At 40.0% G+C, this 17,432-nt stretch overlaps 1 protein-coding gene across 1 annotated transcript in view; it reads left to right on the top strand.

Moving 5' to 3' along the window:
• LOC145346410 (eukaryotic translation initiation factor 3 subunit H-like) overlaps positions 1-17,432 on the top strand; it is a 135,555-nt gene that overhangs the window by 85,622 nt on the left and 32,501 nt on the right. Inside the window, exons 4-5 of the mRNA XM_080193571.1 lie at positions 5,508-5,607; positions 11,866-12,015. Of these exons, the coding sequence (XP_080049697.1) occupies positions 5,508-5,607; positions 11,866-12,015 (250 nt within the window). The remainder of the gene's footprint in view (positions 1-5,507; positions 5,608-11,865; positions 12,016-17,432) is intronic.

The following is a 17,432-nucleotide window of genomic DNA, read 5'->3' as shown; positions in this document are numbered from 1 at the left end:
TCCCTGTGGACTTTCTGTCCAGCCCTTCCTATTCAGAGAATAGTCTTCACGCTGGTGGGATAAAAGCCAAATTTGTCACTTATAAGACAATTGTGAATTATATACTCTTGTGAATATTTGACATTGCTGGATACTTTTATTTCGTTTTCTGGATACTGTATCATCTTTAAGCATTCCCAGGTCTGTCTGGTTTAGTATGATTTAACTATATTGTCAAGTTCTCTTTACTCTGCCTCAATATGCCTCAGACTGTCCTCTGAAGAACACATTTCCCATTTCCCCCCAAATATAGATGTTTGAGAATCAGATTCTCTTTACCGATTTGTAGCTTTTACTCCCCAAGGCAGATTTTGTTTCAGATGCATTTGAATTCATGGTTCAAGAGGATTCCTGGAGTTTGATAGATCTGACCAGGAATATAAAATAGAACAGTGGATATTTAGTTTCCTATCAGAGCAACTCGCCCCATCAGTGCAAGAGCTCTCATTATGCAGAAAAGTACCCCCCCCAACCCCCACCAAGTATAGAGGTGTCACTTTATCAATCATAGATTCCATTAATGTAGGTTTTCATTTATTCATGGGCTGTGAGTGTTGCTGGCAAGAGTTATAATAAGAACATAAGAACATAAGAAATAGGAGCAGGCGTAGGCCATCTAGCCCTTCGAGCCTGCCCCGCCATTCAATAAGATCATGGCTGATCTATCGTGGCTCAGTTCCACTTTCCCGCCCTCTCCCCATAACCCTTAATCCCCTCTCTTATCAAAAACCCATCAACCCGCGTCTTAAAAATATTTAGCGAGGCAGCCTCCACCACTTCAACGGGCAGAGAATTCCAGAGATTCACCACCCTTTGAGTGAAGAAGTTCCTCCTCAACTCCGTTCTAAACCGCCCCCCCTTTATCTTGAGGCTGTGCCCCCTAGTCCTACTATCTTTTTTGAGCGGGAAGAGTCTCTCCACCTCTATCCTATCCATCTATTACCCATGAGAAGTTGATGGTGAACCACCTTCGTGAACCACTGCAGCCCACCTGATGAATCTCCTTCTACAATGGTGTTAAGGAGGGAGTTCCAGAATTTCAGACCAGCAACAGCGAAGAGGCAGTAGTATATTTTCAAAAGATGTGAGGGTTAGGTTGGTTAGCCTTGATAAATTGCCAAATAACTTGTTGTCCAAAGGTGTGCTGGTTAGGTTGATTGACCATGATAAATTGCCCCTTAATGTCAGGGAGATTAGGAGGGTAAATATGTGGGGTTACGGGGATAGGATTGCTGTCAGTGCAGGCTTGATTGGCCAAATTACCACCTCCTGCACTGTAGATTCTGTGACTTGGAGAGGAACTTGGAGTTAGTTGTGTTCCCATGCACCTGTTGCCCTTGTTTTAGATCATAACAGTTGTACATTTGAGCAATGCTGTTGAATGAAGATATCTTGCTGAGTTACTGCAGTGCATGTCATAAGATAGGGCAGCACTGTGGCGTAGTGGTTAGAGCTGCTGCCTCACGGTGTGTCAGTGTGAGTTTGCTCCAGGTGTTCTGGTTTCTTCGCACATCTGTCCAAAGATGAGCAGGTTAGATGGATTTACCATGCTAAATTGCCCCTTAATGTGCTGGTGGTGGAGGGAATGACTGTTTAAAGTGGTGAATTGGATGCCAGTCAAATGGGCTGTTTTGTCCTGGATGGTATTGGGTTTCTTGATTCGGCACCGATCACACCATGGTATCCTGGCCAATATTTATCCATTATTCAGCAGATTACCTGAAGGTTATCATGTTGTTGTTTATGGCATCTTACTGTGCGCAAATTGCCCATCAGATTGCCTGGATTATAACAGTGACTGCACTTCAAAAGTATTTCATGAGCCAATAAGCACTTGGGGATGACCTGAGGTTATAAAAAGCATTATATGAATGAGCGTTGTCCTTTTTCCAGACTTGTGCCTTGTAGGTGGATGGAAAGTATTGGAAGTCAGGAGGTGAGTCAGTTGTCGGTATCGAGCTTCTTAGAACCACAAAACTTATGTGACTGGTCTGGTTAAATTTCTGATTAATGGTGAACCACGCCAGGATGTTGATGGCAGGGATTTCATGCTAAAAATGCTGTTGAATGTCAAAAGAAGTTGGTTAGATTTTCTATTGTTAGAGATGGTTGTTGCCTGGCACTTGGTATATCATCTATGTTACTTCCATTTATCAGCCAAGTCTGAATGTTGTCCAGATCTTGCTGCATGTGGGCATAAACTGCTTCATGATCTGATGAGATGTGAATGGTACTGCACAATGATTAGCAAACATCTTAACCTCCACCCTGGGAATGGGGGGGGGGGGGGGGGGGGTGTGCTCAGAGCGGATTGATAAAGCAGCTGAAGGTGGTTGGGCCAAGGATACTGAAATCTATAACACCTGCAGGGATGTCTTGTGGCTGAAACAATTGGCCTGCAACAGCAACAACCATCTGTCATTGTGCCAGACGTGACTCCAGCCACTGGAAAGTTTTCTCTCTGATTCTGATCAGCTTCAATTTTGTTAGGTGCCACACTCAGTAAAACCCTGCCTTGATGACAAGGAAAGTCACTGTCACCTCACCGCCTGTTCAGCTCTTCAGTCTTGGGATATTGGGTGAAAGGTCTGATTCTGAGACTGTATTGCTCAACTAGCCTGTGGCCAGCTCTTCCTTTGTTGGCATATACCCTCAGATGTTAATAAGGAGACCTTTCAGGGCTGACTGAGCCTTTGTCATCACCCAAACTAAAGCCTGGGTGGATGCTGGGTGGTTTTATTCCTATACTTGTCATAGTGGTTTAATACAACAAAGTGACTCATAAGTCCATAACAGAGGGCAGTCAATTACATTGCAATGGGTTTGGAATCACATATAAGCCAGTAAGTGCAGTAGATTTTTCCTAAAGAAATTTAGTATATATAGTTTTTTTTCTTTCATGAGATATGTGCATCTCTGGCATGGTCAGCATCTTTTGCTCAGCCCTAATTACCTTGAGAGTGTTGGTGAATTGCCTCCTTCAATCACTGCAGCCCATCTGTTGTCGATATACCTCTTTGAGGAAATAAGTTATCTTGATTCAAAGAATCCCTTCAGTACAGAAGGAGGCCATTCAGTCCATTGAGCCTGTGCAGGCCACAATCCTACCCAGGCCCAATTCCTGTAACCCCACACATTTACCCTGCTAATCCCCCACACACTAGGTCAATTTAGCATGGCCAGTCAACCTAACCAGGTGTTTCAGCCTGTGACCTTTCACCAGAAAGGGATGAAACCTTTTTCATCTCAAACTTTTATTCATAGACATTTGGAGCTGCATCTAATTTCTACAGTGTGCACTGTTTAGAGCGATTAATATTATATTTGGATATCACATGCAAATGAGGATATGCAGTCGTCCAACACTTTTCTGTGGGAAGAAACCCACGCAGACACAAGGAAACTCCACACAGTGACTGAGGCAGCAGTGCGAACCGCTGTGCCACGGTGCTGCCCAGCGACAGTAAAGGAACATTGATAAAGTTCCAAGCCAGCATAGTGTGTGGCATGGACAGGAACTTGCACACGATGGAGTTCCCATGTGTCTGATATCTTTGTCTTTCTATATGATAGAAATCATAGAGATTTGGTGAGTTGTTGCATGCTGTTGCCACTGTGTGCCAGTAGTGGAGCTGGTGTATTTTTAAGATGATGATATGGTGCCAACCAAGTGGACTGCTCGATTGTATTGAGCTGCTTGTGCTATTGAAGTTGTGTCGGTCCACGCAAGTGAAAAGTAATGCATCACAGTCTTCCGTTGTGCCTTGTCAATGGTGTGCAGGCTTTGGGTAGTTAGGAGATAAGTTACTAGTTGCGTAATTCCTGCTGTTGTAGTCACAATATCGACATGATTGACTGAGCTATGTTTCTGAGCAATAGTAACACCAAGGATGTTGATAATGAAGTATTCAGTGGTGGTAATGCTGCTGAACATCAGGGGGAGATGGTTAGATTTTGTCTTGTTGAAGATACCATTATTTGACATCCGTCTTACTTGCCACTTAACCCAAGCCTGAAAGTCGTCCAGATCTTGCTGCAAAAGAATGTGAACTGCTCAGTATCTTGGGGAGTTGCAAATTGTAATGAACACTGAAGTCATCAGCACACACTCCCCCATTCCTCCTGGGATGTCCTGGGGCTGAAATGATTGGCCTGCAACAACTAGAGCCATTAACCAGTGGCGTTTTCCCATAATTCCTAACAACTTCAATTTTGCTTGGGCTCCTTGAGGTCACACTCTGTCAACTGTTGCTTTGATGAATACTTTTTATGGATATCTTTCAGTACTTCATTTCTAATCAAAAAGCTAATTCAAATCAAGTCAAATCATAGTCCCCACATGAGGGACAAACAACATCCAAGCTGATGAGACATAGCATCCCAACTTGGGCTCGATCAAACAAGATCCATGCTGATGGGGTGAGGCATTGCACCCCCTCCCGGGCTTGATCGAATGCTTCATCTTAGCCAAAAGGCCGCGATGGCTTTGAAAAATTGCATCAGGTAAAGTCTCGGTTTAACCTCATTGGCTGCCTTGATCCTTTGCTCTACCCTAGCTTAGGCAAACGATGATCTCAGGCGTGATACCTTTCTTTGCTTTGTTGATGATTGAGAGTAAACCAATGAGATGGTAATTGGCCACATTGGATTTGTCCTGCTTTTGTGGATAGGAGCTGCCTGGCCAGTTGCCCACACTGTTAGCTAGATGCCAGTGTTTTAGCTGTACTGGAACAACTTGGCTAAGGGTGTGGCTAATTTGGGAGTAGATCTCTTCAGTCTCACCCATTGGATTGCTCTCAAGGCCCATATCCGTTTCTGTATTCAATTCGTTCAGCTGATTCTTGATATCAACAGTTTGTGTTCATTACATGATCACTGTTATTGATAAAAACATACAGATTTATTACTGAATTCAGATTCACCAACCACTGTGGTAGGATCTGAATTCATGTCTCAAGATCATTGTTTAGTACAGTAACATAACTAGTATGCAACTGTTCCTGGGAACAGGGCCACAGAAAAATGTTGGATAACTGCATATCCTTCTTTGTATGTGATATCAAAATATAATATTAATCACTCTAAACAGTGCACACTGTAGAAATTAGATGCAGCTCCAAATGTCTATAAATAAAAGTTAGAGATGAAAAAGATTTCATCCATTTCTCGTGAGAGGCCACAGGCTGAAATGCCAACTTTGCATAATCTGCTGAGTATTTCCAGCATTTTTGTTTATAAATTGTCCTCTACCTTAAAACACTGGGGCAACCTATGTCTGTTCTTTCACGTGTCTTTGTCAAGTACCCCGTAACTAGAGAAGTATAATCATCGTGAGGATCCAATATGACCAACACAACCATAACTTTTTCTCCAATAGAATTATATAATTTGAATCGTTATTTTTCTGCTGATACATGTGTGATTTAAAGAATAAACATGCTCTTTTTTTCTGTTCTTAATTTTTCTAGATCCGATTAAAACTGCACAAGGTTCTCTGTCACTCAAGGCATACAGACTGACTCCAAAATTAATGGAAGTTTGTAAGGAGAAAGATTTCACTCCTGAAGGGTAAGTTTGTCCACAGGGAAAAGTTAAAGAAAAGCCTATTACCCAAAACTTAACACTGGTTTGAAATCCATTTAACATTCTGGAAACACCCTTTCAGGCACTATTTCGGTTGATTTAGAAATTGCAGTCAAATTGCTCAGTGCAGTAATGCAATTTGTTTGTATTGACTATTCTAAAATTGGTTTTATGAACCATGAAAGCAGAGCCTGCAACCTCTCTGGATTCACATGCTGCAGTTTTATTATCTGCATTCTTCATTTACAGTTTGTGTTGCTTTTACGCTTTTTTTCTGAAAACCTACGCATCCTTACAAAATATCAGATTTAAACATAAACTCAAATACTAGTTCTCTATTTTCCACACGTTGGCCAAACTTAAAATGCTGCGATAACTTCTTTCTGTACCTGTCAATATTTTGCAAATAATTGAACAATTTATGTCAACTGCTGCTGTCACCCCTCCTCAAACACTCCAGTAGACCAGATTAAATCATTCATAGATAAATCATTCTTATCTAATCTGCAAATTGTTGAAAGACATATGCATTCTGTCTAGGCTTTGAGGCATGAAGAAAGGCATTGCTAGCACAAAACCTTTTCTTACCTTGTCAGCAGCATATATAATGCTGCCACTATGCTATCAACATTGCAGTTAAACTAAAGAAATATTGTAAATAATTAATAAAAAGAAAATCAAGTAAAGATCCTTCGTTCTATCACACCAGGTCTAATGCATCTAACTTGCCAGGCTGAAGAAACTGCACTTGTGCAGTGCAATGCTTTTAATGATAAGCAGCTTCGCTCACAGTTAATAGTTCTGTTACTGTGTCACCTATTGGTGGAGCTGATTGAAAGGAAAGGCTGTATCCCCTGGATTTGTATTGTGCCATATTGAGGTATATTACAATATACATTTTAATTACATTTTACTCCACAAACCACATTTCTAAATAAATTTAGTTGTAAACAATTGCTGGTATTAATTTATCTTCGACAAAATTATTCCTATTGTAGCATTTTATATTTCAATGAAAAGCAATTTATTTTACTATATTAGCTTCAATCAACCAGTATTGCGTTGGCACACTCATAAATCTCTTAATCTTAGCATAACAGAAGAATTCACACAAAACTTTTATGGTTAATCCTAATCAAATTGAAAAATGTTTACACAACTGTATCACAACGGAATGCCTCACAGATGCAGGAAAACTGCTTAATCCATCCAGTCTTTTTGACTGAATAGTTCATTCCTGAAACTTCCTAATTTTCTTTTTTATTAAGTATTTGTTTGTCAGTGATATCAACAAACGTGTATATGGAGTTGGTGCAAGAATTTCTCCATGTTTAACTAAATGCAAGCTGTAAAGCCTCAGGAAGAAATGCTACTGAAATCAGATTCACCAGTACATGGGTTAAATGCTGTGCCATATCTAGTTCTGAACAATGCAGCAGGCCAAACAAGTATCTGAAGTTCGGACTCCACTTGGGAAATAGTGACCATAACCTCATCGTGTCTATTCATTCAATGGATGAAGAAAAAGAGGATTCAAAGATGCATTGACTAATGTCAGTGGAATGAAAAGGCATGTTGACCCGCATTGGTCAGAAAGAGTGGCAAATCAAACAGCAGACCAACAGTGATCTGTTTAGAAATGAAATGAATCAAGTTAAACACTAAAATTAAGATTATAGAAGATGCACCAGAGACTGAAATTCAAAGCATAAATCAAAAGGTTAGGATAACAGTGAGATTTCAAAAAAGGTATGAAAGCAAAGAGTATGTGATACAGGAAAATTGAGCAATATAAGAAGTATGGGTGGGAAGCAGAAAGGTTGGTTAGGAAAACTAAGCGGAAGTGTGAAAATATTGAGTCACTGAAGGGAAGTAACATGAGTGTTTTATACGTATACAAATAAAAGGATCATCAAAGAAAGGTTATAGTCACAGAGTTGAAGTTTATGGGGTTAAGTGTACAAAATACTAATGGTGCAATGTGGCCACGGCTCTCAGAATAGTGAAGGAAATTGAAGACAAGACAATTGTTATAGTTTTCTTAAAATTCTTGGAAACAAGAACTGTGCTGAGGAACAAGAGAACTGGAATAGATGCTTTGATAGTTAAAATAACTAGCTAATTAGGAGTGCTCTATGAGTTTTCTAGACAAATTCAGTTAATCACACATGTAGTGGAAAAAAGAACCCAATTTATATATAGTTTTTTAATTCCAAAAAGCATTTAATAAGATGACTTAAGAAGATTAAGGGACATAATGTTAAAGAGAATGTAATGGCTTGACTAAGAAAGGTATTGAAATATGCAAAAATGAGAAGTTTTTAAAATTTATACATATATTGGTTAGGGCACACTTGGAGTATTGTATGAAGTTATAGCAAAAGATGCATCAAAAATTTGCTGGAATTATAGCACAAATGAGAGGCCATAATTATGGTCAAAGACTTATTAAATTGGATCTCTTCATATGAACAGAGAAAACCAAAGAGGGAGCAAAAAATGTTTTAAAAATTGAGAGGTTTTGTTAGGATGCGCAGTAAGATAATTCTTACTACTTGGGGAATCAATAATAAGAACATAAACTTGGGTTACACTGGAACAACAAAGAGCAAATTAAAAGAAATTTCTGTCAGAGCTGTTGATAGAATTTGTGGCAAGATTTAAAGTCTTGCGTCTATATTTTTTAAACAAAACTCATTTTGTCTCCGAGGCCACTTTGGATTATGTGGTGCAATATTTGTCTTTGTCAGAGGAGGGAGCTCAGATGTTTGCTTAGCTCACCGGGCCCCCTCGTGTCTGAACCTTGGTAGTGTTATAGTTTGATATTGAGAAAATCTGTATACACCACTAAACCAAAATACACACACTTCACACTTGCAACCGAGTAAAATGTAATAACACATTTCATTTGATGAGCGACCCAGACTTGTAGAATCATCTAGTGTGGTTTTTGATATTCTAAATAGCTTGTGGCCCATCAAAACTAGATAATGAATGCAAATATGAAACAAAATATGGCTTCTTTCTACATGGTTGAAAATCCATCTTGATTTTGTTGTGTAAAAGTGAGTGTTGAAAGCTTTTCTTGACGCATACATGCTTCAAGGTGTGAGGGGTCGGTAGTGGGAAATTGAACTATTTGTCATTTCCCAGCGCAGTGAAAGTTGGCTGCAAAGTAGATGTAATTTTCCCTCAACCATAGAGTATTGTCTGTTTCATATTCTGTGGCTTTTTATCTCTAAGTTTTTCCTTAGCCTGTTCTTTCTTCCCATACTGTGATAATTCATGCTGGGCAGCACAAGTGCAGATGACAAACATTTGTCACTTTTAACAGTATCTCCGATTTATACAGCTACATTAACAGAGTAAAACATTCCTAGGTTCTCCCGAGGCATTTTTTTTTAAATAGAATCCTTACAGTGCAGAAGGAGGCCATTTGACCCATTGAGTCTACACTGACTTGGGTTGGGGGAAGCTGGGTGTAGTCAACCATGTCAAAAGTGGCAGACAAGTCAAGGATAAGGAGGAATAGTTTACCTTTGTCATAGTCATATAGGGTGTAATTTGTGACTTTGAGAGCCATTTTTGCACGGTGGCAGGGACAGAAATCTAACTGGAAGGATTCAAATTTGGATGAACACATATTTGGAGGTGTCAACAGATTCGGGGACTTTGGAGAAGGAAGGACAGTTGGAGATGGGGATTTTGGAGAAGGAAGGATGATGGGATGATAGTTTGCAAGGATGGAGGGATTAGCGGATAGTTTTTTTGAGAAGTGGCAATAACAGCAGGAGAGAAGAATAGTCCTGGGAGAGAGGGAGAACCTTTCCAAGTAAACGTTTTCCATATGAGCTCAAATTCTGTCTTTGAGCTGTTTGACAGCAAGAACTAACTTTCTCCTGAATTAGTGTTCATAATCACACTACATAATTTGCTGATTTGTGGCCAGTTTTATGCACCTACTTGGAAATGGGTTTGGGATGGTCAAATATGCTACTTAAGTATCCTTACAACTCGCAGGAAAGAGTTGAACACTTGTATGTCATCAATCTTGGGTTAAAAGGTCGGCACCCTTAACTCATTGATCTCTGCATCAGTGTTCCCTCTAATTTTTCTTTGTACGTGGCATATTCATTTGCACTGTTCTGTGCATTAAAGTTGCTGGGTGGCCATATGCACACCTTAGAGGTATCATTGCTCTATATATCATTTTCAAACTATAATTTCTAGCTCTCAGATATTCTTTTTTAATTCTTGAGATGTGGGCATTGCTGGCAAGGCCAGCATTTATTACCCATCCCTAATTGCTCATGAGAAGGCAGTAGTAAACTGCCTTCTTGAACTCCTGCAGTCCATGTGCTGCAGGTATACTTACAGTGCTCTTCAGATGGGTATTCCAGGATTTTGCCCCAGAAACAGTGACGGAACGGCGATTATAGTTTCAAGTCAGGAAGGTGTGTTGCTTACAGGTGATGGTGTTTTCACGTGCATCCCGACTTTGCTCTTATAATAGAGATCAGAAGCTTCTGCCGAAGATGTCTTGACGAGTTGCTGCAGTGCTTCTTGTTGATTGTACATGTTGCTGCCACTCTGCACTGGTGGTAGAGAGAATGAACATTTAAGGCAGTAGATGGGGTGGCAACAAGTGAGCTGCTATTCCCTGAATGGTGTGAAGTTTATTAAACTGTTGTTGGAGCTGCAATCACCCAGGCCAGAGGGAAGTATTCCATCAACTCCTGACTTGTGGACATGCTCTAGGGAGTGAGGAGATGCGTTAATTGGACAAGCTGATCCAGTTAGGTTTCTGGTCGATGGTGAGTCTTGCAATATCAAACGATGGTAGTGCTGTTAAATGTCATGTGGCGTGGTTAGACTGTCTTTTGTTGTGGGCATTCATTGTTTGGCAAGACAACTACTTGCTACTTGTCAGCGCAAACCTGAATATTATCCAGGTTCTACCTCACACAGCCACTGCCGCTTCATTATCTGAGGAGTTGTAAATGGAACTCTAACACTGAGTATTCCATTTCTGACTTTATGATGGAGAGATGGTCAATAACAAAGCAGGTGAAGAAAGTTGGGCCTATCTTCAGGAACTCCTGGAGCTAAAATGATTGACTCAACAACTATATTCATCTTCCTTTGTGCTAGTGATGACTCAAACCAACAGAGAACTTTCCCCCTTATTCCCATCAACTTCAGTTTTTGGGCTCCTTGATGCCACACTCATGCAAATGCTGCCTTGATGTTAAGGTTAGTCACTCTCACCTCCCCTCGCCTCTGGAATTGAACTCGTAATGTCCATGTAGCACTAAGGCTATGATGAGGTCTGAATATGAATGGTGCTGGCAGAACCCAAACTGATCAGTTTATTAGTGAGTAATTGTCAGTTGATATCACTGTCAGCAATATTTCCCATTACTTTGCTGATGACTGTGAGGAGGCTGATTGGCCAGATTGGATGTATTCTGCATTTTGTGGACAGAACGTGACCTGGACAATATTTCACATTGCCATGTCGACGCCAGTATCGCAACTGTATTGGAACACCTTACTGCATGCTTTAATCATTTTAAATTGTGTGTTGGATAGTGATTTCGTACTGGTGATTTTTTTTGTCATAAATTTCTTTCTCAAAGACATTGAATACTCGCTGGGATAGGATTCTATGGATACCTGTCACATCTCAATGTCTTGCCATTTTTCTTGCGGTGCTATTCCTCTAACAGGATTAACCGAATAATAGCTGATAGTGGAAAACTTGGATATTCCTATCTATTGCCTAATCCACCTCAGTTGTAACATTCCTACTCCTATCACGCTGAACTTCAGGTCAAACCTGGAAATTCCTTGGTTGCAAAGCTCAATTACTCACTCGATAAAGTTGCTGACTGTCTGAACAGTTGAGAAATATTTTAAATTGATATACCAGTAACATAAAATCTTTAAATTGTTGAAATGTTGTAAAAGTGAAATCTTGAAATGCTTTGTATAAAGATATGAACAGCCATCCAGAGCTGTCATTAAATTGAGTGATGCCGATTACAAATCCACATAAACAAATGCAGCTGTGGTTATTTTAAGAATGAAATGAGTCCAAATATGTAACTTCAAAATCAAAGTGAGTCGATCTCACTCTAAATGAGTGATGGCTGATTTTTGAGGACTAATCATCTTTATAAACAAATCCAAGTAAATGCCCCCATTATTCTCAAGAATTTTCATCTTGTCTTTATCAACTAGAATAAAGAAGGCACTCATTACTTCTGAGAATATGTTTGAAGAAGTGCCCATTATTATCAAGAATTCTCACCTCGTCAATGTGCTGTTGTGGGAACTGGAAGAAAAATCGAATGTGGCTGAAAAACAGGAACTCCTCAATCTGGCTAGTGGGTAAGTCAGCTTTCTTTCATCTACTTGTTTTTTTAAGAACGTGTCTTTTTGTAAATTAAAACTGCCAGTAAAAGTTTCCATCTTATTGGTATTTGTAACAATGTTGGGAGATAAGTTCCTCATTATTTAGGCTTGTTTGGTTGACATAACTGAAGGTGAATAAGCCTTCATTCGTGTTGCTATGTTTTTGACCAATTATCACCATGGTGGCTTTTGCAGCACCAGCTGTTTGCTTAACAAGGGGTTTTGCAATGAACATTTTCCTCTTTTCCTTTCCTGTTTGCAACAGTATGAGCCTCAGGCAGTGGTTGTTCTCCATTACCTACCCCGTGGGGCCATTCCTGTGTGCGAATCTCGACACTAAGTTGAGAGGGACGTCACAGCCAAGTGCAATTGTGACCTCGCTCAGTGTCCGTTTACAAGGTCGAGAAGGGGTGTTTGCAAAAGGTTCAGAAGTGGAAAGCTTAGGTGATTTTTCCTTGCCCCCAGTACAGTGCAGCAGAAGCTGTGTGTAGCGCCTGTACTAACATCGAGCATGGCATCAAGTAAGGATTAAATCTTGAATGTGTGTTTTACGCTGTTCAGGAGTTTTCCAAACATCTTTTCCCTCTATTAGTACTTTTCTCCACATGCATGCATTCCTTAGTCAACCTTGAATTTGTGAACAGCATTGCCATTTGTGCTAATATATAATGTATCCATTCCATTATACTTCATATTTCATCTGAAACCAGTATTGTTTTAGATTTTTTTGTACTGAAAGCAGTACTTGTAGGTTTCATTAATTTTTTTTATCAGTGGAGCAGCCTCTGCTGTTTACACAGCACTAAATAATAGAACCATAGGAAAGTTACAGCAGAGAAAGAGGCAATTCTAGCTGCATCAAGTTCATAGCCTTGCAGGTTACAGCACCTCAGATGCAAATCCAGACATCTTTTAAAAGGGTTGAGGATTTTGTCTCAGCCATTAATGCAGGCTATGAATTCCAGACACCCACCGTCCTCTGGGTGAAAATATTCTTCTAATAACCCCTCTAATATTTCTACCAATCATCTTAAATCTGTGTCCCTCAGTAACTGACCTCTGTGCTAGGGGAAACAGATCCCTCCTGCCTAATCTTACCTAGCCCTTCATAATTTTGTACACCTCAATCAAATTAAACCCTCAGCCTTCTCTATTCTAATGAAAACAACTCTCGAATATCCAATCTTTCCTCATAGCTGCAATTTTTCAGCCCTAGCAACATTCTTGTAAGTTTTTTCTGTGCCCTCTCTCCAGAGTATTTATGTTCCTTCTGCAGTGTAGTGATCAGAACTGTATGCAAAACTCAAGCAATGGCCTAAGTGTTTCATACAGTTCCAGCATTACATTGTTGCTTCTATATTCAATATGTCATCCAGTAATGAAAAGCACTCCAAATGCTATCTCTACCGCCTTATCTACTTGTCTCACCACCTTCAGCGACCCATAGACATGCACTCCAAGGTCCCTTATTTCCCGTAACCGTCTCAATATCTTCCCATTTATTGAGGATTCCCTTGCTTTGTTTGCCCTCACAACATGCATCACCTCACCCTTTCCAGATTGAATTCCATCTGCCACTCCCCTGCCCACTCATTGATATCATTCTGGAGTCCACCGCTATGCTCTTCACTATCAATTACATGGCCAATTTTTGTGTCATCGGCAAATTTCCCAGTCAATCAATTTCCCACATTTAAGTCCAAACCATTAATATATACCAACAAACAAGGGACCCAACACAGCCTGGTGGAATGCCACTGGAAGGTTCTTTCCTTTCGCTAAAACATCGATCAGTCATTACTCTTTGCTTTCTGTCACTGAGCCAATTTTGAGTCCAACTTGCCACATTCCTTTGTATCCCCTGGATTTTAATTTTTTTGATCAGTCTGCCATGTGGGATCTTGTAAGATGCCTTATTAAAATCCACGTGGACCACATTCACTGCATGACCCACCTCGTCCTACTCGTTACTTCCTCAAAAAATTAAATTATTCTAGTAACACATGACCTTCCCTTAAGAAAACCATGCTGACAATCCCTGATTAATCTGTGTCTTTCTAAGTGATAGTTTATCCTGACTCTCAGAATTGATTCTAAAAATTTTCCTACCACTGAATCAGATTGACCATCCTATGTTATTCTTTGGTGTTACGATCCCAGTTGCTGTTACTCCAGGACAGGAAAGTCCCAGAACCTCGGTTCTAAAGGCAGCATTCAATCCAGCCACCAATTGCTTCACAATGGCCTCAAATTTTACTTCACAGGTTGTAATAAGATGGCACCAATCTTAGATATCTCTGGTTTCTCACAAGCCATCTTCAGCAGGTTTGATCTTTTCAGCTCTGTCTTTAACTTCAATGAACAGTACCCATTCCAGTTCTAGTTGTAGAATCCCTACAGTGTAGAAGTCTGCACCGACCACAACCCTACCCAGCCCCACGTATTTAATCTGCTAGACCCCCAACACTAAGGGGCAATTTAGCATGACCAATTAACCTGATCCGCACGCACATCTTTGGTCTGTGGGAGGAAACCCATGCAGACACGGGGAGAATGTGCAAACTCCACACAGACTGTGACCCAAGCCGGGAATCGAACCTGGGTCCCGAGTGCTGTGAGGCCGCAGTACTAGCCACTGTGCCACCGTACCGCTCTTGTTCCTTTAACTTCAGTTTCTGGGAATTTATTTTTTCATTCCCTGGTTTCTAGGACTAAATGCCCTTTAGTTTCTGGGACTTGTGTTCTTGCCCATTACTCCATTCTTCTACTTCTGCTTCTGGAGGGCTGAGACTGCTGATTTCTCTCTAACTGCCAAACTCCTGCTGTCTGACTCCAACTGAACTAATAACACCTCGTCTTTTACCAAAAGATGGCCGATGGTTGCTAAGCAACAGCACATTCTTTTTCCAGGCTTTTGTTTACTTTTCACGTTGTACACTCTCCAAGCACAATAGAAAGAGAGAGGGAGCTTAAAATGAAACTAGAAAGCTCATACATGCCATCACTTTTGTTTAACATGAAGTTAACTAGAGTTTTACCCTTATACAGAAACACTAAATTAAACCCCCTTAAATCTATACCTTATTTCTATTACCCAACACTGCTAACATAGATCACTTAAAACTATTCTGCTTCTTGACATTGGCTTACACGTCACACCATTTTTAATCAATTGTTCAAATTTTGCAGACCTCCAATACTCTGTATCTAGTGAGGATTGAAAAATGATCCTCAGGGCATCCACTATATCCCTCCCCGGCTTCCAGTAATAGCCTGAGATGAAGTCCACCCAACCCTGGTGATATATCCACTCTCAAGGATGTCAGTCCCTCCAGCCCTTTCTTTATTGTTATGCTTATTGCATCTTAAATTTCATACTCCTCCTCATTAACTAAAATGCCTGCAGAAATCACGTGACCAATGGAAGTACCCTCTCCATTCCACTAGCCATGACTGCAAGTAACTACTGAAATTTTGTCAATCAGGATGCTCAAAAGTTGTTGGATGTACAACCAAAGTAGAAATATAATGAATAATTTGTGAAAAGGACAAAGAAATGAGACTAGAATATACGGCTCCCAAATAGAGCAAGCATGAGCACATAATTTGGGCACCCCAGATTTGTAATTATCAAAATTAGATTTAGAAACTGAGGAAATGTTTTAGTGCTAGGATTTTGAAGCACTGAAATATACTGTTTGCCTGAGCAGTATCCACACAGATGAGAAACAAAAACTTCCCATTTCTGCTCTGAGAGGAGTGGGAGTGTTGGTGGTCCAGGAGTGTGGGATTGCTATGTTTTCCTGCGACCAAAGTTGCACTTAAGCATTCAGCCAATTACTTGTGTGGAAAGCGTGGGTGAAAAATATAACCTGGTTCAGTTGCAAAGGTGTTACAAAATGAAGATTGGATGAGAAAACATGATTTAGATTACGTAGGATGGATAATTTTGAATTCAGGTGCGTGAATCACAGTCCCAGAGTTCAGCTGGAATATAAGCAATCTGTACCTAGTAATGATTCATTTCCTGTTGAACCATTCTGCTACAGAAACCATCCTTTCTAGATAATAGAAACAGTTTTGCACAGGCAAGATGGTCTTTAAAGTAATTGAGGTGTGTGACTTTTTGATGACACCTTTATCTAAGTTTATCATCTGTAAAGGCCTTTTGGCTATGCTGTCTGCACTTAATGTTTTAACAATTGCCAGCCCAATTTTAATATTTGAAAGTAACTTAAACTGATGAAGTGTGTCAAGTCTGAACGACCTATAGACACATCCCTTTATCAATTAAAGGATTAACATATAATTCTCAGGAATGTAATTATGCAGTGAAAGCCAAGACATTTTAAACCTCGAATTTTGAGTTTAGCAGCCAAATGAAGACCCTGGGTAGTTGTCTGAAATACTCACAAGTTAATTGCACTGCCACACTGAAGGTAACTAAACAATTGAAATCTATAACAGATTTTTATCATGCAAAAAATCTTTTTTACAGAATGCACTTTTTTTTAAACCGATTGTTGAACGCCTGATATAGGATAACACTGTCATAATCTGGATCGAAATACAAATGACCTGTCACTGTATAAACAGGACATTTTGCATGTTATTCGTGTTAATACTTCTTCCTGCCTGATTCAATGTTAAAGCTTTGGTGCCTTTCATAAATGTATATGTGTAAGAGAGAGATTGGACACGCAGCTGGATTGCAGGGATGGTTGCATTTCAGCCTCAACCATAAGTTGTTTCACTTGATATCCACAACACTTTGCGCAGGGATCAGTGAGCAATAGTAAGGTAAAAAAGCCTCATTTTCTTAGCTTGAGACCGGGGAAGAATTTAAAAACCTAAAATTGTTCAAACCTGGGACTCTCCCTGTCTGATTTGTTCACCTACCCTGTACTTTAACCAGCTAAGGCTTGAGGGAACCTGAAGAGCATAGGAAAGCATGTACCCAGGATCCAGCAACTTGGTCCATCTCACATTCCCAGAATTCAAAATGTATACATAATTCTCTTCTGTACTGATAGATCTAGATCTCTTAATTTGATTTGCTGGCTTGCTTTTCCAACTGCTCCTTAAATTGCTAACATTATTGACTTCAGTCACTTGGGTATTGCACCATAACTATTCTCTTGTTAAACTAATTTGCTCATTCATTTTCCCTCAATAGCATTTCTTTGGCTTTAATAAGCAGCTTCTTAGTATTCCACTTCCCAATATTTTTAAGAATCTTAAACACTTCAACAAGGTTACCTCAGTCTTCTCTGATGTCAACAAATGTAGCATAAGCAGTTTCTCTATCATCTGTGTCAACTTAACAGTTCAGTCAGGCCAACCTTCTCCAAAGCTACAATGAACGTTATGTAATATTGCAAACCAGAACGGAA

The sequence above is a fragment of the Carcharhinus amblyrhynchos genome, chromosome 8, assembly GCF_965287045.1.
Source record: "Carcharhinus amblyrhynchos chromosome 8, sCarAmb.v2.hapA, whole genome shotgun sequence".
Classification (NCBI taxonomy): Eukaryota; Metazoa; Chordata; class Chondrichthyes; order Carcharhiniformes; family Carcharhinidae; genus Carcharhinus; species Carcharhinus amblyrhynchos.
This window is presented reverse-complemented; position numbering and strand designations above follow the sequence as displayed.